The 27,810-nt window shown below is 67.0% G+C and overlaps 1 protein-coding gene across 1 annotated transcript; it reads right to left on the reverse strand.

Annotated features, from left to right (window-relative positions):
* Position 1: 1 nt before the first annotated feature.
* GPC1 (glypican 1) lies at positions 2–26,076 on the reverse strand. Its single transcript, XM_036901216.2, has 9 exons — positions 25,733–26,076; positions 6,703–6,861; positions 4,512–4,903; positions 3,678–3,843; positions 3,062–3,192; positions 2,856–2,975; positions 2,628–2,761; positions 2,122–2,297; positions 2–1,777 (listed from the first exon to the last, which is right to left on the reverse strand). Exons 1-9 carry the CDS (start codon positions 25,896–25,898, stop codon positions 1,545–1,547), a joined length of 1,677 nt encoding a protein of 558 aa, XP_036757111.1. The 5' UTR covers positions 25,899–26,076; the 3' UTR covers positions 2–1,544.
* Positions 26,077–27,810: the final 1,734 nt, after the last annotated feature.

A 27,810-nucleotide genomic window follows, 5' to 3' on the forward strand; every position in this document is an offset into this window, starting at 1 on the left:
CCACCAGGTCTCCAGCCTTTTATTCATACAAGAACTCAAGAGCATACGTTGCCAGCTGATACTGGGCAGCAGATGGGCACAGCACGCCTGGCTGCCGCTTGGCCTGTGACGGCAGGGCACCCCCTCCAGAGACGCATGACGGGCAGGCCAGCGCGCAGGCCCCTGTGGGCTGTCCGAGTGTGGCACCAGGGCTGTCACCGGCTCTGAGTCCCAAGAGTCCAGTTGCCCTTGGCCCAACCCTCAGCCCCAGCACTACAGGGTTATTACAGGGTGGCCGTGCCTGTGGGATGGGGCTGCCCTGTGGCCCTAGACCCAGTGCATTGGTGGACTGTGCCTGCGGCCTGACTGGTGGCCAGAGGCCTCCCACCCTGGTGAGGGAAAGCGAAGCAGCGCTAAGCGGCCTCTGGTGCTGGCTCAGACTGAGGTCCCTGGCCATGGCGGCTGCAGCAGCTGGGGCCCAGGGGGAAAGGGGCCTCAACAGCCCCACTGCCAGCGTGCGTCTAGATCCCGGCACAGATCACCTCCGGAGGAGCTGTGGAAGCTGCTCTTGGTCTGCAACGGTCTGCGTGTCTGGAAAAGCCCTTAACGTCAGAGCTCCCCCAGGCCTCCTGCAGCTGGTGGGGGCAGGGAAGGGACCCAGGCATCCCTCTCGTCTGCAGTGCCAGGTCTTGCACTGCCTCCATTCCAGGCCTGCATCACCCTGAGCTGGGACCTGGCATGGGACAGGGAGGCCTGGGGGCAGGATGGGGCAGCCACTCTGCATAGTGGGACGTCCTTGTGCTGGCGTGGGCCTGCAGGGCCTAACGTGGTGAGGCCATCTGAAGAGGCACCCACATCTGCAGAGGCCAAACCTGCCCCCAGCTCCCCACAAAGCCGGTCGTGGTGAGCCATGGACACCTGGCCTTTTGTCAAAGATGGAAGTCTAGGTGGACTCATCAGAAAGGAGCCTCCCCAAGACCAACATTGCCAGACAGGAACTCACCCTGACCCTGGGGGGCCACAGTGTCACCGGGGCCTGGCTGAGGCTGTAGGGTTCATGCATAATCTCAGAGGCCCGGCTAGAACCCGATGCCCTCCCTGGGATTCCTGGGGTGCTGAGAGTTGAGCCTTGACATCTGACACCTGGAGCCCCGAGTTCTCAGCGGCGGGAGGCGGGGGAGGAAGGCACAGCTGGCTCACACCCTCCAGCGGGGCACTGCTCAGAGCCGCCGCCTCGCTTCTGCTACGGGCAGGGGCTGGGGGGAGAGGCGGCGGGCAGGCAGGATGGCGCCACTGGTGTCCCGAGGTCCCTGAAATACATGGCTTTTGGGGACATTGTTCCCAGCTGACCTGAGGGCCTCGTACAAAATTAAAAGCCAGGGTGGCCGGCAGAGTCAGGCCTGGGAGGCCAGCGCCACCTGCCCACCCCAGCAGTCACAGAGCCGCGGCCCCTTGCTGTCCCTCCCTGACCGCCCCGGGGCCTCGAGGCCGAGACAAATTAAATATCATCTGTTTTGCATTTTGGCAAAGTCAGTCCTTGGCTCTGTCCCTGGGGCCGGGGGCAGTTACCGCCACCGTGGCCCGGCTGCTGAGAGGGCCAGGGTGAGGAGGAGGAGCACGAGGCACGGGCGGGCCTGGGGGCAGCCCGCGGCTGAGGCGTCCTGGCCCTCCCGTTCCGACAGGCCGGGGAGGGCATGGGTCAGGGGTGTCCGTGAGCTGGAGCCCTTCTTGCTGACCCTCCGGCCACAGACGTCGTCTGGGCAGCCGTCTCCACTGCCTGAGCCACTGCTGTCATCACCTGGGGGGGGACAGGAGGCTCCAGCAGACCAGCCCGCCCCGTGGGCCCCGCATGCGAGCATGCCCCCCGCCCCGTCATCCCCCATGCCGAGGGATGCCAGCTCCACCCTGAACACAGCAGCCTGAATCCCTGGGCGCTGGCGCCCCCTGGGTCTGCCAAGGTCCCACTGTGGTGGGGACACGACTGGGGGTGCTCAGCGTCCACACCCAGGCGGCAGAGTCCTCGAGCCCACTGCCGGGACCCGGGGTCTGGGAGGGCCCCCTCCCTGCACACTCCCCCAGCTGGCAGTGCTCTGTGGCACCCGGCTGACCCATGGCTCTCGGCCCCAGGAGCCCGGCCCTCACTGGCGTCCTGGAAGTCCACATCATCGCCGCCGTAGGCGCCACGCAGCCGGTTGGTCATGACCTTCAGCCGCATGATCTGCTGGCGGGCGGCCATGTCGGGCTTGGTGATGTCCACCTCCACCTCGGGGTTGTTGATCTGGTTAGCCAGGCCGTCGCCCATCACCTCGGGAAGGTACCTGGTGCCAGAAGGGTAGGCCTGGGTCACCGCCCTGGCTCCTGCCAGGACTCTTCACCCCAGCATGCCCTTCTGCTCCTCTCCTCCCACCCGGGCAGCACAGGCCCTTTGGGGCCAGCGGAGCCTGTGCAGCCCCACAGCAGCAGGGGGCAAGCGCCCTGAGCCTGCCTGGTGCGTGCTGTGGGGAGCTGGCACGTGGTGAGGATTCGGCTGCTCCAGGATGCGTGTCCTGCTGTGTGTGTGTCCTATGTCCAGAACGGCCGTGGGCCAGAAGAGGGCCCAGCTGAGGCCCCGCAGGAGGAGTGCCGTGCGGTCAGCCTGGCGCACCTACCGGCCCTTGGCCATCCCGTTCCAGCAGCGGTCATCACCAGCAGCACTCATGGCCATCTTCTCGCTGCACAGTGTCCCCGGGAGGCTGATCCAGAAGTCCTGGGCATCACGCAGCTGGGCCTTGGCCTCGGAGACCTGAGGGGCAGCGGTCAGGCCACTGGGTGGCCCCGCCCGTTCTGCCCTCCCCGCCCCTTGCCCACCCAGGGTGTGGCAGCTGGGGGCCACTCACCAGCTTTTCCAGCGTGCCTGTGGGTGGCTTCTCCTGCAGAGCCAGCTTGCCCTGGTGCCGACTCTCCTCGGGCCCGGGGGCCTGAGGGTTCACTTTGGGGTTCCCGCAGCCCTGGATGACCTGGGAGGAGACCACAAGGGTCTTGGAGGGCACAAAGCCCATTCGGGGATGCCTGTCCCACGCCCACCGTGCCCGCCTGCCTGTACCTTGGCCGTGAGCGTGTCCTTGTTGTCCTGGAGGGTGTTGATGGCCTCTGCCAGCCACAAATGCACATTGCCGATGACGCTCTCTGCACCCAGCGGGCCCCAGAACTTGTCGGTGATGAGCACCATGGAGTCTGGCACGGGTGTGAGCACATGCACAAGACATGAGGAACACATGCACGTGGGCGTGCCACGTGGCAGTTCATGCATGCGTCGTGAGTTGACACACACATCAGCTTGCTTCGGGCTTGCCCACGTTACACGGGCTCATGTGTGTTCTGGAAGGCACATATGTCAGTCACGTTTATGCTGGCTCACTTTAGGCCACCGCATGTGCACATCACTTGTTCTGGCATGCATGTGTGCTGGCCCACAAGCATGTCGTGTGAGTGTTGGGGTACTTGCTCAACGGGAAAAGACAAGGACCAAGACCCAGAGAGCCTCCCAGGCAGCCGTCCGAGCCACACTCCCGTCTGGACGCTCAGAAGGAACCCTTGTCCCTCGATCCTGGGGGCCGCCCACTTCCCAGGACCCGGCCAGGCGCGGAGGACAGGCCCGGCTTCATGCCGCTCCTGCAGGCCCTGGGCCCCTCTGGCGTGCAGCGGCGGTGAGGGCTCACCCAGGAGGTTCCTCCACTCGGCGTCCAGGTCGGCCTGGTTGGCCAGGCAGCCCTTGAGCACATTGCGGCAGTAGTCCGGGCAGGGCCGGGCGCCAGGGACTCCCAGGCAGTGCGCACAGTACACCAGCTTCATGACAGCCCTCGAACACTCCGGACCCAGGGGCACCTGCAGAGCAAGGCAGCCTGAGCCCGGCACCAAGGAGCCTGGGGCGGGGAGTCTGCATGGGGGGCAGGAGGCCCCAGCGGGACCCGGCCTGGCCCAGGCCCTCCTCGGGCTCTCTTCTCAGATGACCAAGCAGGCTGGTGGCCGTGGAGGCAGTTGCCCTGACAGTCACATCCAGTGCCGCGACTCCTGGAACACGGCTGTCACTGGCTCTCAGGGGCTGAGCATGCCCACCTGCCATACAGATGCGGGATGAGGCGCAGGGGTGGGGGTGACCAGTCGGGAGCCCCAGCTGGCAGGAGGGGGCTCATGCCTGTGCTGGTCTGAGGCCGAGTGGGTCTGACACGCCTGCCCTGTGGGGGGGCACCCTGCCCACCTGCATGGCCCTGGCCTCGGGCCCCAGCCTCTCCGGCCTCCAGGCACAGGCCCCACTCGCCTCTTGCCCCTACGTGCAGTTGGCTCAGCGCCCAACCCCACGCCCCTCTCCCCGCCTTCCTGCCTGGGACCTAGGCTGGCTGGGGACAGGACTGAACAGGAGAGGAGGCCACCTGGGGCTACGCCTGCTCACAGCAGAGCACATGCCCAGGCCTAGGGCGGCAGCCCAGGACCAGAAGGGAGGCCCGGGCCCAGGGGCCCGCATGCTTCCGGGAGCCCCGAGCAGCTCTGCACACCTGGACAACCTTCCGGACCACATCGCTGGCCACGCCCAGGCCCTGCACGAAGGAGCGTGCTGCCACGAAGGCGCGCGTGGCGCGTAGGCGCAGCTCGCGTGGGGCCTCCCCGAAGGGCCGCAGCGCCTCGGCCTGCTTGCCCAGGCAGTCCAGGTAGTCGTCCGGCAGCAGCAGCCGTGGGTGCAGCTGTTTGAACAGGTGCTCCAGCAGGTGGGCCCAGAACTCAGCCAGTGCCTCCTGCAGGTGCAGGTTGGCGCCGCGGTAGTAGAGGCGCAGCTCCGAGTACAGGTCGTGGAAGGCCCTGGCACTCTGCGCGTACAGCTCTCCGAAGGCGCTGGGGAAGGCATCCTGCAGGGCCCGCTCGGAGTCGTTCAGCAGGCGCTGGAAGTGATCTGGCCGCGAGGAGGCAGGTGTGAGGCACTCCCGGGGCCTCCTGCCTCTGGCCCACCCCTGCACGTTGCGGCCGGCAGACCGGGACTGGAGGGCCCTCTGCAGAGCACCTGGTGCTCCGAGAGTTGGCCTGAGTCCCGGGGTGGGGCTCGCCGGGGGTAGGAGGGATGCTCTCCCTTCTTGCCCCCCCCACAACAGCTCGTGGGCCCTCCTGCTCTAGGGGTGCTCGGGCCTCTTCAGGTCTGTTCTCCACCCCGCCTGTTTCTAGGGCTCTGCTGCCCCGTCCCCCTGCCTGTCTCTGGTTCCTGGGTGCCTTTGCTCTGGCTCCAGAAGGTCCAGCTCATCGCACCCCCTGGAAGCCCACCTGAGTTGCAAGGGGGACTCCTGAAACTCCTGGGACATGCCCAGCGCCCCAGACAGGTGTTCTGGGACCTTCCCAGGGGCAGGAGACGCTCCACGTCCCCACACTGGGGCCCCGACGGCACCCCCCCACCCGACCACGAGACCGCAGACCCATAACTGCACGGACTGCTGCCTTGGACCCGTCCCCGAGGGCTGGGGCTACCCTTCCCACACAGGTCGGGGGACCCTGGGAAGCCAAGGGTTTTCATCCCCACCCAAGGCCTCAGGCCATATGGCCTTTGGTGGCAGGAGACCCCCTTCGGGTGGCTGTAGGACAGCAGGGAGGAGTGGTCAGTCCAAGCGTCCATCCGAGTCCAGCTCCCACTGTGGGACCGGCTCCCGGTACTGCAGCCATCAGCCCAGTTATGTACGGAGCCCACCCCAGCCCCATTTCCACGCAGTGTCTTGCTCTGGACCAGGCCCCAGGCAGCCGCCCCTGCAGCTTCGGGGGCTGGGTGTCCTGAACACAGCGACCTGAGGCCCAGCCAGGCCTGGCCGTGGGGGAGAGGGGGAGGGCCAAGGGAGAAGACTCCTGGGGGACACAGGCGGGCCTGGGAGGGGATGTAGGGTCATTTTAAACACAAATCAATGTCCCAAATGGGTGTGTGTTCACACATCGTGGGAAGCCACAACATCAAAAGGTGGGAGCCTGCTAGTGGGCAGTGGAGGGGTCGCCACAGGGCAGAGCCCACAGGACAGACTCGGGCGGCAGGGGACGCGGATCCTACCACAGCAGGGAGGAGGAGGACGGCGGGATGGGGCCGGGGAAGGACAGAGGAGCAGGGTCGGGTGGCATGCTGGACGGGGGCCGGCTGGGAAGGAGCTGGGGGAGCTCAAGGCAGCAGGTCTCAGTGACATCGGAGGGACGGGGATGCAGGGAGAGGTGCAGCAGAGCCCCACACCCGGACAGAACCAGGAGCACCGGCCAGGGGGCGGCTGGAAGGGGCCTGGGAAGGCTTGCTCCACGTGTCATCACGGGGCACACAGACGGTGCAGCTGACCAAACAGGGACAGAGGCCAATCACAGCTGCTGGCCCAGCTGCTGCGTGGAAACGGACTGGGCTTGCCCGCTGCCCGCCCCCGGGGCACGGGCTGCCCCTCCTTGGGGGCCTGCGCGGCTGGCTGCTGTGGGCGGGACCAGAAGCTGAGACCCATGAGCCTCGATGGAAGCCACGCTGATTCCCAAGAGCGGGCCTCAGGTGCCCACTCTCCTCGTCTGGGCCCCTGCCCCGTGCTACCAGTCTGCCAGGGCGCCTTCTTCCTCCACCCAGACCTAGGGTTTCAATCTTAGCTCAGAGGTCATTTCCTAGAGAACCCCCCAAATTTCAGTCCCTAAGTGCTAACCCTCCCACCCTGACCCCGCTCCTGGGGAGGGGCCCTGCCTGCGGCTCCCCCTCACCGTCAAAGCCCCGCAGCTGGGTGGATAGCGTGCCCTGCAGGGCGCTGCCGCTGTCGCGGAGCGCGGTCTCCAGCTCGGAGCGGCTGCGGTTGGCCAGGTTCTCCTCCATCTCGCTGGTGCAGCAGGTGTAGCCCTGGGGGCAGATTCGCAGGTGCTCGCCTGCAGGGAAGGGCCTGTGTGAGGCACAGATGGCCTGGGGGCCTGGGGGCCTGCTGGGCCCCAGACAGCTCGGCCCTGAGGGGCAGCCTGCCCACAGAGTGGATGTGGGTGCAGACAGATGGGGCACAGATCTGGGTGGGGAGCAGGGGTGCAGAAAGCTGAGCCCAGGGAGGGTATAGATGGATGGACATCCTGGCCCCTGGGCCCCTCCCAAGCCCCCAGCCCTGTCTGCTGCCACAGTGAGCAGGGCCATCCCAGGGTCCCCCGAACGGCTCAGTCACACGTGCATCCCCGCACAGGGTGGCCTGGGGGTCCTGAGTGTGGGGTGGGGTGGGCTTCCAGACACAAGGTTCACTCTGAGCCCACACACTGCCCTTTGCCCAGGAGAGCTGAGAGCCCCCTACCCCACCACAGCCCTGGCGCACGCTCGCACAGTGGACAGCAGGCCCAAACGCCCTACCCACCAGGGGGTGCCTGGTGACTGCCAGTCCTAGGCTGGCCAAGGGTGGTGGCCCCCAGGGCATGCCGACCCCGTTGGGACGGGGCCTGGACACAAGTCTGCTGGGGGCCCTGTGCGAGCCGCCAGCAGGACACCCCTGTGCCCCTTCAGGTGTCTGCCCTCCCTCAGCCTCAGGGCGCCACCATGGTGGCAGGCCCCTAGTGGGTAAGGCCAGGCTCCAAGCCAACTCAAGCTTGCAGGCCCACAGGGGCCCTGAGCGTGGAGCGCTGCCTTGGGCTACCAGGCTGACCTGCTTTATAGGCGCTGGTCCAGGTGCACAGCCGCACGAGCATGGTGGGTGCCGAGACCCCATCTTACGGACCAGGGAACAGGCCTGCAGGGATGAGGCTTCCTGCCCAGGGGCGCGAGGAGGAGCCATGGGGCCCACCCACGGGGCCACTGCACAGTGCTGACCAGCCGCTCCCTGCAGACTGCGCTTCCTGCCTGTACACTTGGGAGGGGCAGGTGCCCTCCCAGCGCCAGCCTGGGCTGGGCACACAGTGGGGGCGGATGCAGGGCTGAGGCCTGGACAGAGGCTGTTGGGGGTCACTGCGTGGCCAGCACAATTGGGGGGCACAGCAGCCCGAGCTCTCTGGGTGCGAGGCCACCCCGTCAGCGGCCCTGCCCCAGGGCAAAGGCCTGGGCACGGCAGTTTTCAGTGGAAGCCTTGGGGCAGGAGATAATTACGACTAAGTATCTCGAAGCCGAGTGTGCCCCACAGAACCACTAGGGTGGCTACGTCCTGGGGCCTGAGTGCCTACCTCCCGCTCCCGTGCCCCACACGCACAGCACAGCCCACAGAAGCCGAGACGAGAGCAGAGAGCAGAAAACGGAGTACACGCTCAGGGAGTCGCAGTGTGGCCCGACTGGCTCTGTGCCCATCAGTGCCACAGCCCGGGGGTGGGGGTGCCCCAGGCGGAGGATCTGGAGGGAGGTGTCGGGGGCCTGGGAGGGCCTGCTCAGGAGGACAGTGGAGGGTCTGGTGGGGCAGGGCAGAGCAGAGACCAGAAGGGCTTCCCGCCCCCTTCTTCCCCACACAGCCTCAGCCCCGGGGTGGCAGATGCCTTCTGACCCCAGACCCCTGCCCACAATAGGGTGTCATGTCTGGTGGACCTCCGCCCTTGCTCTGATGCCTGGAAGGGAAGCTGGCATGTCCACCTGAGGGGGTTTGTGGCCCCCTACCTTGGGACACACAGATGGGAAAAGCCAGATGACTTGTGCTCATCCCTTGGAGAGCAGCAGGCCTGCCAGGGTGTGGGAGTCAGGGGTCCAAGACCTACCCCTGGGGCAGTCGGGCCTTTCCGGCCAGGCACAGGCCTCGTGGGAGCTGTCTGGGATTAAGGGACAGGGCCTGGTTCTCCAGGGACCCCTCCCTGCCCCGCTTCTTCTGGAGGTGAGGTGGGCAGGCACCTCAAGGAAGGGAAGGCTGGGAAAAGAGGATGGCCCTAGTGGCCAGCTGTCCCTCTCTGCTGCCTTTACTGGTTCTGGTGTGCGTGGCCCTGGACCCTCGCCAGCAGGGGCAGGACAGCGCTGGACGAGGGTCCTCCTCTGGGGGTCCCAGCCTCAGAGCGGGGCGGACACTGGATCCGTCTCCAGCAGCGTGAGGCACTGTGTGGCTATGCAGTGGGGCTGTGGGGGCACCCCAGGGGTGCCCCCTCCAACAGCAAGGGCCAGGAAAGCACCCTTGGTGAGCACTTACCAGCTGCTCAGGACACCAGGCTGGTGGCAGTGCAGGGGGAAGAAGGGAGCTGAGGGGGTGGTGAGCCTGGGGGAGGGGGGGCAGGCAGGTGCTTGGTGGGCTTCCAGGTGACACCCACCCAGGCTGGCTGGGTCACGGGGCAGCGGGTGGGCAGGCAGGAGGGCGCTGGCTGCCTGGGGCGAACACAGCCCTCTACTCGCATGCCACGGGGCTGACCACCCTCCTGACCCCAGGTCCCCTTCCCCAAACCTGCCATGCAGATGGGAGAGGCTGAGGGGGCAGACAGGCAAAGACAGGAGCTCCTGAGGGCGGGCTAAGTGGGCTCCTTCCCACCGGCCCCAGCCCAGTGGCCTCTGTGCAGCCCCCCACGCCCTGCCTGGCCACCTCGTCCAGCCGGCCCGGCGACCTGCACTGTTCCGGCTGCCCCAGCACAGCCCCCGTCCCTCCCTCCCTCCTCGGACACACACGGGAGTGAAGACACGGAGCCAGAGCGTGGACGCCGGCCTGAGGCCCCGGGCAGGCTGGGCCGAGGCGCCCCGGAGCCCACGGCAGGGTGGGTGTGGGCGCTGGCCCTCCCCCTGCCCAGCCCAGCGTGGCCCGCAGGTCTCCCGTTGGTCTTGGACGTCAGCAGTCTGGAGGGTTCTGCAGGACACCCCCTGCATTTCTTAAAAGCAAGCTTGCCCCTCCTGGTCTCCAAATGGGGCCCTGCTGGGGGGCTGGGGTTCTGCCAGCAGGAGCCCACCGACACAGGGGGCAAGTGAGTCAGCCCGACGGGATCTGCCTCTCCTCCCCCACTGCCACCTCTTCTCTCAGCTCCATACCTGGAGAGAGGTGATGGCTCGGGCCAGGTGGGAGGGGACGCCCCTCCCTGCGCCAATCCGCCCAGTGACCGCTCCTGTCCTCCGCAGGCCCTGGCGGGCTCCACCTTCCCAGAGGCCCCCTTTCCTCAGCCCCAGGACACTTCCTGCCTCTGCGCCCTCAGGCTGGGGCTTTAGAGCCTCTCCTCCAGGCCCTGCCCCCAAATTCCCCATGTCCTGTCTGCTGACCCTGCTCCTCAGGGTACAGTACTTGCTCCCCACTCCCTGACCCCACCTGCAGGTGGTTTTCTCTTGCTGGCAGCAGACCCCGCGCGTCTGTCTTCCCCCTCCAGGGTCGGACTTCCTGGGGTGACCCCTGACTTCTCCCTGTCAAGCCCCCACCAGTCTACCGCTTTAACATCTTTACAGCTCACAGCCTTTGGCACCTGCTGACCCGGCCCCAGCCCCAGGCTGCCCGTCTCAGGGGTGAGCACCCTCCGAATGGCACCCCCACCAGCAGCGTCACCCTAATGCTCAAGTCCAGGACTCCCATTCCAGCAACAGTCGCCATTTCTGATTCAGGACACAGAGCTCGTCTGTCCGGGCCCAGCCTGGTGGCCACCTGTGACTGGTGGCCCTTGAGGCTCTAAGGAGACTGCAGAGGGAAGATGGCGCCATGCCAAGCCTGTCTCTCCAGAAGCTTCCACCGCTCACACAGCAGCCTGCACTGGCCTCCCTGAGCTGCGCTGGACGACGGCTGTGTGGACAGACCCGGCAGCATGGCCTCCAAAACACACCAAGAGGCCCGTGTCTGGAAAAGCAGGAAGGGGCCGCTTCCCCAACCCTCCCCTCTACTCAGTTCTGGACCCCACGGAGGCCCGGCCAGCTGACCAGGGGTGGGGGTGCAGAAGGCTTTCCCAGAGCAAGAGACCCTTCTCCAGACACCTGCCCCCTGCCCCAACCAGTCCAGTGGGCCATGCCCACCAGCCTGCTGGGGGTGGCACTGCACAAATGGAGGGAGGTTCCTGGGGCACCGCCCACCACCGAGCCCCAGACCTTTCTCCCCAAGCCCACCGCAAGCATTTGCCCGTGGACAGTACCTGCGGCCGCGTCACGCCTGGGCATCCGGAGTCCGGGCGGACTGCCTGGACCCGCATCGCAACTCCCCTCTCCCCGGTTCCTAACGCATCAGCAGCACCCGTGACCCCCGCCTGTGCTGCTCCCGACACGCGTTCCACCGGTTCGTACCCCTCACCGACGAACCCCCATCCCCCTCCACCATTGCAGCCACACGGCAGCGTCACCGAGGCGCCCCTCTGCCGCCGCCGCAGAGCCTCCGTCAGGCACTGGGGCCCGACCCCGAGGGGCGTCGCCGGCGGACGCCTCTGCGCGGGTGTGGGGTCCGCGAAGGCTCCCGCTGCCCGGGGCCGGCAGCCCAGATGGGCTGGGCCGCGTCGCAGGCGGCGGACAAAGGCCGGGCGCCCCAGGGGCGGGTCGCCAGTCGTCGTGCACCGGGACCGGCCGAGGGGCGCGCGGGCTCCGGGAATGCGGCGGCGCTCCTGGCGCAGTGGCGCGGCGGGGAGGGGGCGGGGAGGGCGGGAGGCGGCGACGCGATTGGCGGGGAAGGGGCTTGTCGCAGTGGGTGCGGCAGGCACGGGGGGGGTGGCAGGAGCGGGGCTCGCGGGGGCTGCGGCAGGAGAGGGGCGGGCGGGTCAGGCGCAGAAGGGGGGCTGCGGCAGGCGGTGGGGCCGGGGGGGAGTGGAGGCGACCGGCGGGCAGGGACGGGGTGGGGCTGGGGCGCAGAGCGGGCAGGGGGACGGGCGGGGTGCGCGTGGAGGCCGGCGACGCGGCTCCCGGTGGGAAGGGTGCAGAGACGGCTGGGACCCCGGCCCGGGGCGGCAGGGGTGGGGAGGGCAAGGCGGGGGTGGCGCGCCCAGGCCCGGGGGTGCGGAGGGACGGGGCCATGGGGAGGGCGGCGGCCTGCTCCGGCCCGGATCCCGGCCCCGCGGCCGCCCCCCGGGCCCTGTCCTGAAGCCCCGTCGCGGCTCCGGCGGCGCTGTCCCGGCTGCGGCGGCGGCGCGTGAGGCTCCGAGTGCGGGCCCGGCTGGAAAGGCTTCCCGGGGGCGCAGGAGGCGCGGGGACCGGGCGGGACGCGTGCCGAGGACTCTGCGGCCCCCGCAGCCGCACTGCCGCGCACGGCGCCGCGCCTCCCCCCGCAGCCCCCGCCCCCCGAGCGCGGCGCCGCCCCGACTCCCAGGAACCGCAGCAGCCGACCGGCCTCCCACCGCTGGCACAGCCCGGGGCGTGGTGCGCAGGGGGGCACGCCGGGCTGCTCCCGGGAAGGAGAACGGCGGCCGCCACCCGGGCGCTCCCCGGTGCGCGCGGGCGCTCAGGCCCCCACCTGTCGCCACCTGCCCCGCCAGCCCTCCTTCCCCCTCGGTGACCGGGGCCTCCACTGCCGAGTCCCCACCGGCTTCCCCCAGGAAATACCGAACCCCACCCGGCCTCGCCCTCCTGCGGCTCAGCCCCGCCTCCCACCGCGCTCCCCCGTGCCCCTCCCTTCCCTCCTGGGGATCACGGGTGCCTCGCACGCATACCCTCACCCTCACCATGCCCAGCAGCCCCACTGCAGAAAGCCACCCAGCCCCTCCGGCCACCCTGCCCTCGGGGCAGTGCTCCCGTGTCCCCTCCCGTTCAGTCTGCGCACAGGGACTGAGAGACTAGCTGGACAGGCAGACCTTAAGCAAAGGGCCTTCACCAGGGCAGGCCACACACGGAAGACCCCTAAAGAAGGGGGTTTCACCAGGTAACTTGAAGGCTGCCTGGTTCATGCTCGGGGACCCCCCAGGCAGGGAGCCTTCCCTCAGGGCGAGGGGGTGAGCGCTTCCCAGAACCTTGCTGAGCAGGCCAAGCCCAGCCCTGCCTTCTCCAAAGTGGGCCAAGCCCAGACGCAGAGCGCATTCACCAGCGCACCCACACACACCCACAGGCGGGTCCCAGGCAGGCTGGGCAGCGACTGGGTGGGATCCTGGCTTCCGCGCTGCTCTCCACCTGGGACCCCCACCCACCCTCCACTGGGCCTGGGGGCGGGGCAGTGAGGAGGCCCCAGAGATGGACTGGTGCTGTCCCCTCTGCCAGGTCCACAAGGCAGAGCCTGGAAGAGCTCGGGGGTCCTCAGCTCTGCTCCCCACAGAGACGGCACAGCCCCGTGCTCCACCCCGTGAGTTCCTAACAGGCAGAGGTAGCAGGCTCTCCACCGCCGCCACGTCACAGAGCAGGCGACCGGGTGCCACCCTCAGAGCACCCTGGGGCAGGCTGAGCCCAGCCCGCCCCCAGCATGGGCTCCAGAGTTGCCAGGACTGAACAGAGCAGTGGGGCCTGGCCACTTCCCACAAAGGCTGGCAGCCATCTCCAAGGTCCTGGCCGCCCAGGCCTGGCATCCCAGCCCTCTGGTTGCCCCATTCGGCTCAAGACACTTTTCCACTGACTCCTCGACCTCACGCACCTACCTACCCCCTTGCCCTGCCCTCTCTGAGGCCCGCTCACCTCTGCCTCCAGGAAGCCTTCCCAGGCCCTGTGGGCCGAAGCACCTGCCAAGGATGGGTCGCCCACCCAGGGGCATTCCCTGAGCCCTGATCGGCTCCCCTTCCTGGCAGCAGGAGGGCCCCTCTGCCCAGCACCCAGGCCAGAAACGGTGCTGAGTAACAAAACGCACACAGAGGACCTGCCCAGAGAGAACGCCCAGGCTGGTGCTCCCGGGAACAGGGTGTACGTAAGGCCGTCCCGGCCCCAGAGCGGCGGCCTCAGGCCTCTCCCCTCCCCCTCGGAAGCAGTGCCTCCCTGAACTGATGCCTCCCCAGGGGCACCCTGGCAGCCAGCAGCGGGAGCTCCAGAATCTCACACCTCCTGGGCGAGAGGGAGTGCTCACTCTGCTGGGAAGGCACCCGGCCCGTCTGCGTGTCAGAGTCACGCCGTCTCACAACAGCCTCTTTCCCGTTCTACCACTGGCAGAGGAACACGGGGAGCTGAGGTCACATGCCAAGGTCACCCTACTCCGAGTGGCTGCAGGGGACTTGGGGCCTGGTGGGGCTGAACAATCCCGGCTTCCCCCACTCCTCCCACTGCAAGACCTCCCTTGATCCCAGTCCCGGGGGAATTCCTAAGCTGGAGGGCACGGCTGAGGCAGGCGCAGACTCGCACCACCACCCAGTGAGCTGCGGATGCCTGCCTGCTTGGGAAGGTCCCCGTGCTCACAGCACCCCGCCTGCAGCATACACCCAGCTGGCAGGAGGATGGGTGCTGTGGGAGCCGAGCCCAGCCCTGCAGATCCAGTACAGGACACAGTAAAACCTGAGCTTCGGATAAACTGCGTTACTTTTGTACGGAAGTATCTGGGACTTGAACATAATTTCTAACACCCCTGCTTGTGGCTGCACTGTTCATACATCCAAAAGGTGGACGCAGCCCAGGGGTCAAAAAATGTGGCGTAACCATACAACAGAGGATTATTCAGCTTAACGAGGAATGAAGTACAATACAGGCTACAAGGGGCATGAGCCCTGAGGGCACGGCTCAGTGAGAGCGGACAGACACCTAAGATCCCACTTCGTGCGGCCCCTAGAGCAGTTAGGTGCATGGGCACCGAGGGTACGAGGCGGGGGCTGGGCTGTGGAGCGAGTGTTTAACGGGGACAGAGCTTCAGTTTGGGAAGATCAAAAGGAGCTGGAGAAGGAAGGCAGTGATGGCTGCACAACATGAATGCCCTTAATGCCACTGAGATGTACACTTACAAATGGAAGATTTTACTATGCAGGTTTTACCACTAAAAAGCAATCCCTCAAATACTTGGGACTTACAGTTAAAAGGCAGGGCATACTTAACATGAATAATTACTTAATTAAAATTAAAATATTCAGGACATACACTAAAAAAATATTCGCCCTCTGCCGTGCCTACTTAACTGGGTGTCCCGTAGTTTATCTGCTAAATCTGGTGGCCTCTGTGGTGTGTGGGAGGCAGCCTGACTGAAGCCACAGGCTCCCCGCCTGTACAGGGGATGCACATGTGTCCAGCCCTGGGGCTCCCCACGGGTCCTCAGGCCCTGCCCAGGTTGGCAGCAGGAGGGGACATGTGGCTGTCAGAGGGGGCTTTGTCTCCCCACAGCCCCCACCCGCAGGGAATGATGCCCTCACTGTCTCAGCAGGAAGCCGCCGTCACCTCCCTCTCACAGGCAGGAGGACCCAGGCCGCTGGAGGTCGTGTGACTCACTCAGTGTCCCGGGCCTGCTGCTGCCTAACGCCAGTCTCCTCCCACTGGCCCGTGTGCCTCCCTCTTCACTGGGTGGGAGGCAGTGAGAGTTTGGGGGTCCCAGGTATGGAAAACGAGTGCCAAGTGGGCCTTGCCAGAGCAAGGCCTGGCTGCTGCTGCTGGCCTGAAGCACCCTGCCAGTGGTCAGGAGCCTGCAGGGCCAGCAGGCCACCCGCACCCTGTGGTGGGGGAGGGACACTTGCCCAGACACCCCCGTCAGCAGCACAAACCCACGGGCAGAGAAGGTCCCCATCAGGCCCCACATAGCACGCAGAGGGCTCCCAGGCCGGACCAGTCAGGTGACCTCCGCATCTGCCCGCTGGCCTACCTGCCCACCTCCTGCGGGTCCTGTGAGCAGGTGGGAACGTGGGACCCTGATTCTCCAGCTCAGTGTCTCAGGGGTGGTCAGGCTGGAAGCCCAGGTGAGAGAAGGGAGGGCCAGGGGGTCCTGCTCCCTGAGGACCCAGTGTCTCAGCCCCTGCCCTGTCCGGCTGGCAAGGGGCAGCAGCATTCCGTGTTGAAGGCTCTGGAGAGGTGGGGCAGTCTTGCCCAGGACTGTGGGATCCCTGGAGCATGCAGTTGAGGGGACGGAACCAGCTGCACCCTTGGAGAGGGGCCAGAGGGGCAGCGACAGGCCCCTTCTGACACGGGAGCCTACCTCCCAGGCCAGGCCACAGGCTGACAGCCTGCTGGGTCGCGCCGGCACCGTCTCCTGTCCCCTCAGTGCCTGCAGTGCCTTCTGGGGCCCACACCTGTGGCTTCCATCTGTAAACCAGCTGTCCCCGCTCTGCCCCAACTGGCAGCAGGGGCCCGTGCTGGGTGGAGCGCTTCCTAACTGTGGGCTGCCTCTCTAGGAGGGGCCTGCAGCCAGCGCTCCCTGCAATTCCCCTTCCCAGCACCAGGGCCAGCGAAGGGGCATGGACACCATGTTCCAGCACAACCCAGGGAGGGGCGCTGGGTGACAAAGGGCAGAGTCCCTCCCCTCCAGCCTGGATCTCTCTGACCCCCAGCCATGGCTCCTGGACCTCTCCACCAGGGTGCTCCCTCCCTGCCAGCTGCCTCCGAAAGGCCAGACTTGGAGGCAGAAGGGCCTCTCTTTCAGCCGCATCCCTGACATGCCCACACCCTCCACAGTGCGGACTCTGGCCGGGCACCATGCTGAACATTCCACAGGGGTGCATCAATTCTCACAAGCGCTCTACCTGGCAGGCACTGCCGCTATGCCCATTTTACAGAGAAGGGCGCCAGGGCACTGAGAGGCTCAGTAACTGGCCCAAAGTCACACAGGCAGTGAGCATGGAGTGGTGCTTGAACCCTGGCAGGCTGGCCGGGTCCCACAGACCAGCTCTTGGCTTCCTTGGGCACCTGCCTCTTTCCTGACAGCCACTGGGAATAGCCATGGATGCAAGGGACACTGGTCCCAGGTCAGTGAGTGGCCTTGCCTGTCAGCCCAGCAGGTCACCTCCCTGTGTGGTGGTGGTCCACGCACCCCTCCCTCCTTCAGCCCTGATGCTGGGTCCTTAGTGCTGCGCTCCCCGCCCGCCTTGGCACGGGCAGCCCCACCTCCTCCTCTGGCTGGGTGCACAGAGTGCTCCAGGACCCTGGCCAGGCAGCAAACTCTGGGTACCTAAGGAGGTGGGGACCAGGGAGCCACCTGCGAGAGGGGCGCACCCAAGGCAAGGGTCCTTTCAGGGTAGCACAGGAGGCTGGGGCCTTGCAGGGGTCGGGCTGTGGCCGTGCAAGTGCCTCAGGTCCTCAGGAAGGGGCAAGGAGGCCTCGGCACACAGCAAGAGAGGCCAAGGGGGGTGTGGGGCCCCCGAGGAGGTGGGGTCTTTGTTCTACAGCCCAGAGGAGCGTGTGTTATTGCCAACTCGTTGGCAGCTGCATTTCAGCACTGAGAACAGCACCTGGCACACAGTAGGGGGTCCGAGGACACCAGTGCTATGCTGCGGTTTCTTTGTCCCGCCTGCAGTCACCTGGCCGGCTCAGCCCCAGGATCCCCGAGACCCCGCCCCGGGCCCCCAGCACGCAGGCCCCACCCTCCCGCTCACTGCCCCGAGTGCCTTCTCTGTGCCCTGGGCCCGCTCAGCTCTTCCCTGTGGACGTGTTTTCCAAGACCTGGCAGCAAGTCTCATACCGACTAGAATCTCAAAGTTGTGGGGAGTGTAAACGATATTTTGAGCTATCTGCTGCAAAGGGACATGAAAGTAAAGGCTGTGTCTAGTGGCGATCAAGTCCCAGACACCAGACTACCACTTTTGCCTTGTTCACACTAATAGGAAACGCTAAAATTTGATCTGAGGTCAATTTCATGGAGATGCAATTTCATTCTCCGCCAAGCTCACGCACTCCTTGCATCCCCTCCCTGGGCCTCTCCCAGGCACCTAGTGAAGAACCCCGCCTTGAATGGCCTGCCTTCACACCTTGCCTGTCCTTCTGAGCGGCCTCTATCACCCCCCCAACCCCCTGCAGGGCTGCCCCGGCTCCCGTGCGCCCGGTGGCTGGCACCCGGAGCTCTGGTTCCAGTGCTTCCCATGCGGTGCACTGGGGTTTCTGGGAGGCACCTTCCTGCACTTTGGAGAGCCCACTCTTCACAGGGTCCTTAAAACTCTCCCCTACAAACCACCTGACACCTGAAGACGGCTCCCAGGGAAACTGCTTCTGGTTGGGGCTTTAGCTGTGTCTGTGTTTGACCTGTGGCCACTCCTGTGTTCCCCAGGCCCCCAAATGCACAATGGTGGGAGGTGCTGGTCCCTGGGTGTTAGGTCACTCAGCCAGAGGGTGCCAAGATACTTGGAGTATTGTGCGGCAGCCCCCATTAGGTCGGGGTGGTGGGCTGTGTTATTTCAGAGCCTCTTCCCTTTAAAATACCTCTGTGGTCCAGGGTCACGTGCCCCATGACAACTGGAGATGCACGGGGAGGCCTGGGCCAGCCCTGGCACTGTGCGGTCAGCACCTTTCTCCCCTAGGTTGGAGGTGGACACAGGTGGGTGGGATGTGCTTCCTGTGGCCCCCGCAGCTGGGGATGGACACTCGAGGCCACGGATGGAGGGTGCACTCAGAGGTTACACGGGGCCTACCCCAGGGGCCCAGACAGCTAACAGTGGCCCCAGACACCAAGGACGTGCTGAGACATGGGGATAGGCTGGGTGGCCACCCACGGTCCCCAGCGTTGGGTGTGTGGTGCACAGGCTGCAGGCTGACCTCCACGGGCTCTGGGGTTGGCAGTAAACCCAGGGCATGTCTCTCCTGCACCTGTCCAGGGCTGGCTGCCCACCAGGGAGCGAGATGTGCCGTGCTGTCCCTCAAGCCCTGGGGACCTCTTTCTGGGACCCGGTTAACCCATCTGCACACTGGGTGGTTGGACCAGATGGCACTCAGCCTGCCCTGCAGACACCCTCTGGGACTCGGGGAAGGACCCTGCTTACTGAAGACCATCCCAGGCAATGAGCTGGTGGTGGCCAGGGCGTGATGGAAGGAGGCAGGGCTGCGGGCCGAGGCTTTGGCAGCTCTGGGCCACCCTGGCAGGTGTGAAGCACAGGGAGTGGGGTCCAGGGCTGGGCTCCCAAAGGACCTTCCCTTGCTGGCTGGCTCCAGTCCAGGGGTTCCCCCAGGCCCTGGGCCCATGCGGTCACCCTGTCCACTGCAGGGCCCTGGGGTTTGCCCATAAGCGACCCCCCAGCAGACGGGAGGCTTGCCTCGCAGGGTGTCGGCTGGTCATCACTAGCACCAGCCTCCCAGCGCTGGCCTCTGGTTTTCTACTGCTTCCCACCCTATAGGCCTGGGTTCAGTGTAAACAGCCTGTAATCGATGCAGTGGAGGTGGTGGGCAGGGACTGGGACCTCTGGGGGACGGAGGTCAGGGTGATGGCAAGGGAGCAGGATTGATGGAGCCCCTCGGGGCTGCCCTGTTGCCCAGCCAAGCCTCCGGAACTCAGGGAGCATTCAGCACAAATGAGCAGCGAGCCTCTCAGCGGAGCCCCCGTGCCAGGAGACAGCTGCCACGCCGCTGCCTCACCCCCAACCCCTTCCCCAAACCCTGCCTGGCCTCCCAGCCCCTCTGCCCCTCTGCCGTCCCTGGAAGTGCACGCGTGACTCAGCATCTGCCCTGTGTGGAGGCCCACGCACCTGTGGGTGGGGCTCCCCAGCCTGTCCAAGCCTCGCTGTCCCAGTCAGGTGCTCCCTGCCCGCCCTGGGCCCAAGGCCAGCCCTCCCGCCACCAGCGCTGGTTCTGGGATGGGCTGCAGGATGCGGCATCGGCACCTCAGCAGCTCCCAGGCTCTGAACGCCAGAATGAGCTGTCCCCAGTCCTCCCGCTTGACATGGGTGGAGAAATTGATGCCCACAGTGGGCAGTGGGCTGGCCGAGGACAGAGCAGCAGCCCAGGGCTAAGAGTTGAAGTGTCTGGGGCACACCCAGACCAGGGCTGTGCCCCGAGCAGTCTTGGGGTGGGAGAGGGTGGGAGGTGGGCCAGGGGCTGGTCAGACCGCCCACGCCGTGTCACGAGGGCCTGTGGCAGATGTGGGGCGGCATGGCCCTGTCCGAGGAGCCGTCGGGAGATGCCCACAGCCCGGGCTCTGCCCTGTTGGAAGTCCCGAGACGCAGGAGCAGGCCCAGCTGTGGCCGGAGGTACAGGGGAGTCCTGACCCCCAGGACCTTGGAGGAGGCCTGATTTGAGCATGGGGCTTTTACTGATGTAACTGGCTACGGTGAGGCCACACAGGGAATGGGTGGCCCCTGAAGTGACAGGCCTAGGACCTTTATTTATATAAGGTGAACTCTGGGAGCGGCCGTGCCCGAGGGTAACGCCCGCGGTGACGAGGGCAGACACCTGAGTGGAGGAACGCGAGCATCACCAGCCACCCCGGGGCAGGGATGGGGGCAGACTCTCCCGCACGGCCGCGGCAGGAGCCGGCCCGGGACCCCTTGGTCTGACTTCCAGCCTCTGAACTGCAGCCACTGCGCTGTGTCACGGCAGCCGCAGGCGCTGGCATCACCGGGGCCCAGCCGAGGCCTGGCTGGGGAGGCACTCAGGATAGTTACCATTGAGGCCTGCCCAGGCTGGGGGATACCTGCAGAACAGGGAGCGCTTCGGAGGGTGTGTGGTTGGGGGATGCTCAGGGAAGCTGAGCAGCAGGGCCGAGCCCCCAAGGGTGGGCGATGCCAGGCATATGCTCTGGGTGGGCACGGGGGGGCCACTCCGCAGGAGCGGGCATGTGTGTCAGACAGGTGAGCCGGCCAGGAGCTGGCAGGGGCTGACGCGGAGGCCGCGGCACAGGAGGGGAGGGTGAGGCCGGCGGTCCCCCAGGGCTCCTAGGCCTGCCCAGGGTTGCTGCCGCAAGGGCAAGGTGCACCCCTCGCACCCAGAGCTTTCCTGGCACCCACAGCTGGAGGGAGGAGTCAAGGAGGCCGGTGGCCTGGGCCCGGCGCCAGGGTGGAGCGCACAGCTGGGCGAACAGGCCCAGCCGTCACCTCACATTCGGCCGCCATGTCCCTGGGGAGGTGGGGCAGTGCCTGGAGCAGGATGAGGGACTGGGCCACCTCCACCCCCAAGGGACTCCAGGCAGCTCAGAGCATCTGCCCAGGCCTGTTGCGGACAACAGCTGCCAGCCAGCATCGCACGAAGGGCCGGCTCTGGGGTGTAGCCCTCACCTCCTCGGCCTGCCTCCTCTCCTACGTGTGGGCAATGACCTGGCCCTACAGGGCTGTGCTGATGGCTCACAAGTGTCCATCTGAAATCACCCTGAACCAAGCGAGGCCTTGTGAGAGGGTCCGGCTTACAGGAGAGATGCTCCACCTCTCGGTGCCCCGGCACATCCAGGCCTGGGCATGGCAGACACGGGGCCCAGGCCGCACCCGACTCCTGTGCAACCTTGGGCGAGCCCCTCTCCTGGCCCTTCTCCCCGCCAGGCTGCAGCTGTGCCCTGCACGTGGGTGTCCCAGCACAGGCCTGGGCCTGTCCACACCCAACATGCTTTCCTCCCAGCTCCAAGCCCAGCCTGTTGCCTGGCTAGTGTGTCTATAGATTCTCTCATGGGAGGCCTCTGTGGCCACGTAAGCCTGCAACCAGGGACACACACTGTTCCTAATTAGCACTGTGTGGGGCCAGGTGACCAATACACCAACCTGCTTGTCTCCTAGGCTAACCTGCCCCTGGCCAGGGCATCTATGCACGGCTCCTGGGGGACTTGGCCCAATATGGGGCTGCTGCTTGGGCCAGCCAGTGGCACAAAGCCAGACCATCCTCTGGGCTCACACCCCCAAAGTCTGGGAACAGCCTCCTTGGTAGGGCAGGAGCAGCAGGAACTGGGTGCCAGGCAGAGCGGAAGGCCGACTGATTCGAGGGCAGAACTGTCAGGATGGAGGCAGGAAGGCCAGGGCAGAGGCCTGGGAGGAGCCTAAGAAATGAAACCTGGAACTAGGAGGACCAGCAGGAGAAGGCAGCTGGTGGCCTCCTAGGGCTGGGCCTCCTGGTCCTGTCCCAGGCCTCCTGGCTAGGATGCGCAGGGCTTGCGGAAAGCATGGAGCTGGGGTCTGGGCAGTGGTGAACGCCACAGGCCTTGGGGTCAACAGACTGGGATCTAGGCCCCAGAGCTCCACATGGGCCGTGTGTGCTGAGGAGTTACATGGCTCCTCTGGGCCTCAGTTTACTCACTGCCTGTCAGGTCCACATAGACCCGTCCTCATGCGATACATCCACTAGACAGTAATGGGAAGTGATGCGCACCGAGCCGGGGTCATGAAGAGGGCTCTCAGTTTTTGGACGCCATTACCCGAGGGGGTCCGCATGAGCCTCTGCAGAAGGTCTCCAGGAAGGGGCAGGAGAGGACACAGTCTGAGCCACTCGTGCCGTGCTTGGTGTGGGCATGCTCCACTGCCTGCCAACCTTCAAGGGTGGAGGGGCGCTCATGACAATTGTCACTGTCACATGTAAAGAAACAGAGGCACAGAGAGGCTGACTTGGGTGGGAAACTGGCAGTGCAGGGCTGGCATCTGAACCCAGGCCCACCACCTCCAAGGAGCATGGTAGCGTGTCCAGCACAGACTTGGAGCTCCAGCAAGGCGCCCAGACCGTTGCATCACACAGGTGGCCCTGTCGAGTCCTGGCTCCCCTGGGCCCACCCCCGACATGTCCCCCCTCCCCCAGGCCCTGTCCTCACACTGGGGATGATGAAACCACAGCTTCCTGAAAGGTGGGGGTGGGGGGTGCCGGGCAGCACAGCCCAGGCTAGGCACCTGCCGGACCGGACAGGGTTCACAGAACCTTCTGGTCTGGGAACAGGCTATGCACCCAGTGGCTTGTGGGAGCCCCGCGGACCATGGCAGAGGAATGGACACGGGTTCCCCTTTCTAGGAAGTGGGGGGCAGGCCCAGGGCTTCTGAGAACCCTCCCCTTAGAATCTGTGCCCACCACCCATGCGGTCAGAGCAGGCAGAGAGAAGCAAGGTTTCTGCTGTGGGCCTGAGGGGTGGCCCCCAGTGCGGGCTCCTTGACATGCTGGTGGTCCTTCCCTTGCCGGCAGGCAGGCCCCAATCCTGGGGCAGAGGACCAGCCAATCAGTTTCCGTGGCACTGCTCGTCTTGTGCCCCCTTTGACCTCCGAACCCCAAGCTGGGCCTCCAGACCCCTCCTCCTCTGCCCAGGCCCTCCTTCTTACTCCCCGCCCTGCACAGCCTGGCACAGAGCAGGCTGTGGGTGGGTCCCCAGCAAGCATTGACTAAATCCCACCTGGCTTGGGGACCGGGGCCAGGTCTGTGGGTATAACTGAGAAGCGTACAGACACGGGTGGCCCCTGCCTCCAGGAGACCAGAGAAGGGTCAGGGATATTCAACAAATCACGCTGGGTGTGGGAAAGCCAGGCAGGTGCTCAGGAGACATCTGGGAACCAGAAGCAATCTCAAAGGCAGAGGCAGAGAGCCCGGCGGCATGGGGTGTGATTCAGCACGCGGCTCCACCAACCCGGCCCAGTGGCGGAGCGATCCGGCTGGTTGGATCGATGCCCAGCTCTCTGTGCCATGCTGGGTCGAGGGAGAGCCCCCGGGCTGGGCAGCGTGGTGGTCCTCCCCAGCTGATGCCCCCCAGGCTGGCCTCCTCAACTGTGAGGTGGGATGACAGCTGCCGTCGCTACTGCCAGGCCTGGCCGTCCACAAGGCTGCACAAAGCCAGGAGCCGGGGCGCTGCACGTCCTGGCTTCTCCTTCACCAGCCCATGGCCATTTCTGCCCCTCAGGCAGAGGCTGCACAGGCCACCTGCAGACCCAGGGCCGCCTGCCCTCCCTTCCGACCACTGGAAGCACCAAGTCTGCACCCCACCTGGCCTTGCACCCATCCCAGGGTGCCTCATGCTGAAGAAGTCTGGCTGCCGGGCCTGCAGGAGAGGGGACCAGAGCACGGCTCCCCGAGAAAGGCGTGCCACTGCAGGGCCGCCAGGGGGCGCCCGGTGCGCGGAGGCCGAGCCAAGTCACACGGAGCAGGAGGGGACACGGGGCGAGCCGCTGCCCGGGGAGGTCACCCTGTTTCCTTTGTCCCACGTGGCGCTGGCACTCCCCTTGGCGCCTGGACCTCATGGGACACTCGAGTTCCAGTACTCAAGGCGGGTGCGGCCGCGGTGGGTTGGGGAGAGCAGCTCCCCTGAGAAGCCCTTGGGACTGGCAGGGGGACCCTGTGGGGCGCTGGCAGGGAGGGGGGGGGTCACCCTGCTTTGGACCATGGTTCCCGGCATCCATGCCTGCGGGAGGGCGGCACCCGAAGACCTGGGCAGCATGGTGCTGGGACAGCTGCTGGGTGGCCATACGCCTCCAGCGGGATGCACAGAACCCCACCACCACCCGGTGCACTCCAGATGGCCGGTGCTCTGCTCCTCCCGAGCCCCCCAGCCCACTGCATTCCTCATCCAAGGGGCACACGACCCAGGCCCCCAGCCCAGTCCTCCCGCAGCTTCTCCAGCTTGCCATGCTCTCCGTGGCCGCTCAGACTTGGCCACGCTGTCTCTCGGCCTGACTGGGACAGAGGCCGGCTTGTGACTGTCCCCAAGGACACCAAGGCCAAGTGGGAATGGATGTGGGAAGGGGGGCTGTGGGGAGGAGGGGCAGGCTCCGGCCAAAATCCGCAACAGCTGCTCGGCCACCCCGAGACCCAGGTGTGTGGAGGGGCCCAGCGGAGAGGCCAGGGGGTCTGGGCACAAGGTGCTCAGCTGGCGTGAGGGGAGGCAGAGCACGAGTCCAGCTCTCCAGAGGGCCCCAGGCACCCACGTGTGCCCAGCAAACCTGTCTACCTGGAAGGGAGCCTCACGTGGTAGGGGAGGCAGCCCCTGGGAACAGGGCCGCTAGCAGAGGAAGGCAGGGGAGGGCCTGCCTTGGGGACTTGAAAGGGGCCTGTCCAGAACCTGGGGGTGGTGTCCAGGGACCTCTCAAGTTAGTCTTCTGTGCTTCTGCCTCTCCCACCGGCCAGGAGGCCAGACCCCCACTGGGGCCACGGGCCCACCCCTCACCCTGACGCACTCCTCTCTCCTTCAGAATTCTGGCGGCTGTGGTCATCCTGGGTCCCTCCCTCCCCGGCCCCCAGGCCCAGTGTGGCTCCGAACACGTTTGCAGGTTGACGATGAGGCCGGGGGTCTGGGAGGTCCTTGGGACACTGTGCTGCACCCACCCTCGCAAACGCTTCTGTCCCCAAAGCTCCTCAGAGGCACTCGGGGACGTGGTGGGCAGGACTGCGGGCAGCTGCAGGCCGAGGCCACCCGGGAGGGTCGACGCCTTGAAAAGAAGTAACTCGGCCCCTGGCAGGACTCAAGGCGCCGACGACCTGCAGCGGGCGGCCCAGAGTTTAGGCGAGCGCAGGTTCCAGGGAGGAATCCCTGCGCGGGGAATTCCCGCCGGCGGCGGCTGGGGCTGCGCCTCGCCCCGACCCCCCAGGCTACCTCTTGAAGCCCCGCGCCCGCCGGGAGTGGGGGGCCTCTAATGAAACCCACCTAGACTGGCGCTGCTGAGGACCCTGCGGGGATCCGCGGGCGCGACCCGAGGCCCCTCCCGGAGACACCCGAGCAGCCGAGCTGGGGTCCCAAGCCCGCGTCCACCGGCAGCTGCGCCCCGACAGCCCCACCGCGCCGAGCCCAGGCTGCGCCCCGACAGCAAGCCCTGCAGACCAGCCCTGGCTGGCGGCGACAGCGGCCCACGCGCGCCCCGGGACTCGGACTCTCGCGCCACCGCCGCACCGGACAGAAGACGCCCAGGTCAAGCCGTGGCCCTGGGAACATCCCGAGCCGGGGATCGCCTGGCCGACAGCTCGGCGAGGACGGCGCCGCGCGAAAGGAGCCGGTGTACGTTCTGGGGGCTGGGGCCCTAACCGGACCGAGAGGAGGGGACCGGGGCGGAGGGACCGCGAGGAGGTGCCGACCAGCCGGGGCGCGGGGGTCCACTCGGACGGAGCCCGGGTGGCCGGGCACAGGAGGTGGGGTCCCGGCGCCCGGCGCCAGGGGCGGCGCAAGCAGACCGGCCGACAGCAGGAGAGGGCAGGGGGCGCAGGGGAGACCCGGGCGCGCTGGGGTCCGGGCCCAGGCGCCGCGCCCTCACTCACCCGAGATCTCCGCCTGGGGCACGTCGCTCAGGCTGAAGCCCTTGGCCCCGTAGATCTGGCGGACTTCGCTGCAGCTCCGGCTCTTGCTGGCAGGGTCCCCGCGGGCGCAAGCGGCCAGCGCGGCGGCCGCACACAGCAGCCACCAGCCTCGGGCCCGGAGCTCCATGGCGGGGCCGGCGGCGCCCCCGGCCGGGCCGGCGCAGCCCCAACCCGCGAAGGACAGAGCCAAGGTCCCGCGCGCGGGGCTCGCGGTCCGGAGACGGCGGCGGCCGAGGAGGCGGAGACAACAAAAGCCGGCGACGGCGGCGGCGCGGGGCGCGCGGGGCGCTCGGTCCGGCCGCTGCGTCTGGCGGCCCAGCGCGCAGCAGGCGAGCGCGCAGCCCCGGCTCGGCGCCTCCCCCGCCGGCGCCCGGCCCCTGGCGGCCCGGGAGAGGGGCGGGAGCCCGGCGCGGGGCGGGGCGCGCAGGGGCGGGGAGCTCCGGGGCGGGCGCGGGACTCGGGGGCCCACCAGCCTCGCGCGAAGCTGTGCACGCAGCAGGGAGGAGGGGTTGCGGGGGACGCGCGCGGGCCGCGTCCGGGGTCCCCGAGGGCGGGCCCCCTACGCGCAGCGCCCCGGCCGCGGCCCCACCTGCGGGGGCGGGGGCGGGGGTGCTGAGGCAGGGCTTCCCCCGCCGGACGTGACATCACGCCCTCCGCACGCCTATCAGGGGCCTCCCCGCCCCCCCCCCGCGTCTACCTCTGCTCGGCTCCGCCCTGTCTCCCCGCACCCTGGCGCGCGCCCCGCACGTCCGCCGCCGCAGCGCCCCAGTTGCCGCCGCCGGCATCGCCGACCGCTGCCTCCCTCCTCGCCCGAACCCCTCCACCAGCGCCTCGCCCCCTCCGCCCATTCCAGCCGCTTCTCTCGAGGCTCTGGCTCACACCTGATGTGTTTCGGGTGGTGGGCGGGGGGCTGTACTCGGGAATCTCCGAGAGGGGAGAGCGGAGAGCGCGGCCGGCCGGGTTTCGGTCCCCTCCACTTGATTCTTCGGGTGCTGGAGAATCAAAAGACGAGGCAGAGGCGTGTCTACTGGCTTGCGCCGCCGTGGGGGTGGCAGGGGGCGGGCGGGGGGCCAACAGCAGGTCAGATCGCCCGGGGACGAGGAGAGCGCGGCCTAGAGCTCCTGGGTGGGCAGGGGGAGCCCCTTGCAGGGTGGGGCAGGGCGCCCTGCCCTTAGCGGCACGGGGTCGTGGGGTGGGGGGCGAGCAGCCCAGGGCACTGGCGTCCGGAGGCCTCTCTGCCGCGTCCCTAGCCTCCTGCTCCCCCACTGCCATGTGGGCAGAGGCCCCAGACTGCCAGGCTGTGATGCCAGATGCCTGATTGGCAGAAGTGGGGGAAAAGCAAAAAAGTTGGCGCCCTTGGCAGAGGACCCCGCAAGTTGCTGCCAACCCCCACTGGCTGTGTGGGCTGCGAGCAGGGAGGCAGGCCCCATCCCTCCGCGGGGCCCCCTGAGTTGGCCTGGAGTCTTCCGTCCTGCCTCCCAGAGAAGGCTGCTTCCTTGACCCAGAGACACGGAGAGAGGCTGTGGGGACCCAGCCCCAGATGCCCCTGCTCTGCCCACGCACTTCTGCCCTGTCACACCAGTGACTCAGACCCCCCTGCAGCTCCCGCCTGCTCCTTCCCGCCTGTGCCTGGCACAGCCCCCACTGTGCCTGCCTGGCTCAGGCCACCCCTGGCAGGGTTAGGGGCCCTCTCTGTAGGAGCTCACCTCCGGCCACATGCTTTCAGGTCAAGCAGGGCCCACACTGGGGCTTAAGCCTGGCTTGAGGCTCAGTAGCCACCCCCCTACCCTTGTTACGGGTCACTCGCCTCCTCCTAATCCAGCCAGATAGGGAGATTCCTCAGGGCGGGGTCAGTGTCAGTGCATTTCTGGACGGACCTCCAGACGGCGGTGTGGCCAGAATGCCCCTGTGCCCACTCGCACAGGTGTCCGGGGCGGCCCCTGCCGCAGGACCTCCCGGGTCGTGGGGCTCCATGCCTGGAGGAGTCCTTACTGCCCCCATGACAGACAGGACCCCTGCAGCCAGGCCCCCTCCTTTAG

Source organism: Manis pentadactyla, chromosome 6 (genome assembly GCF_030020395.1).
Source record: "Manis pentadactyla isolate mManPen7 chromosome 6, mManPen7.hap1, whole genome shotgun sequence".
NCBI classification, from domain to species: Eukaryota; Metazoa; Chordata; class Mammalia; order Pholidota; family Manidae; genus Manis; species Manis pentadactyla.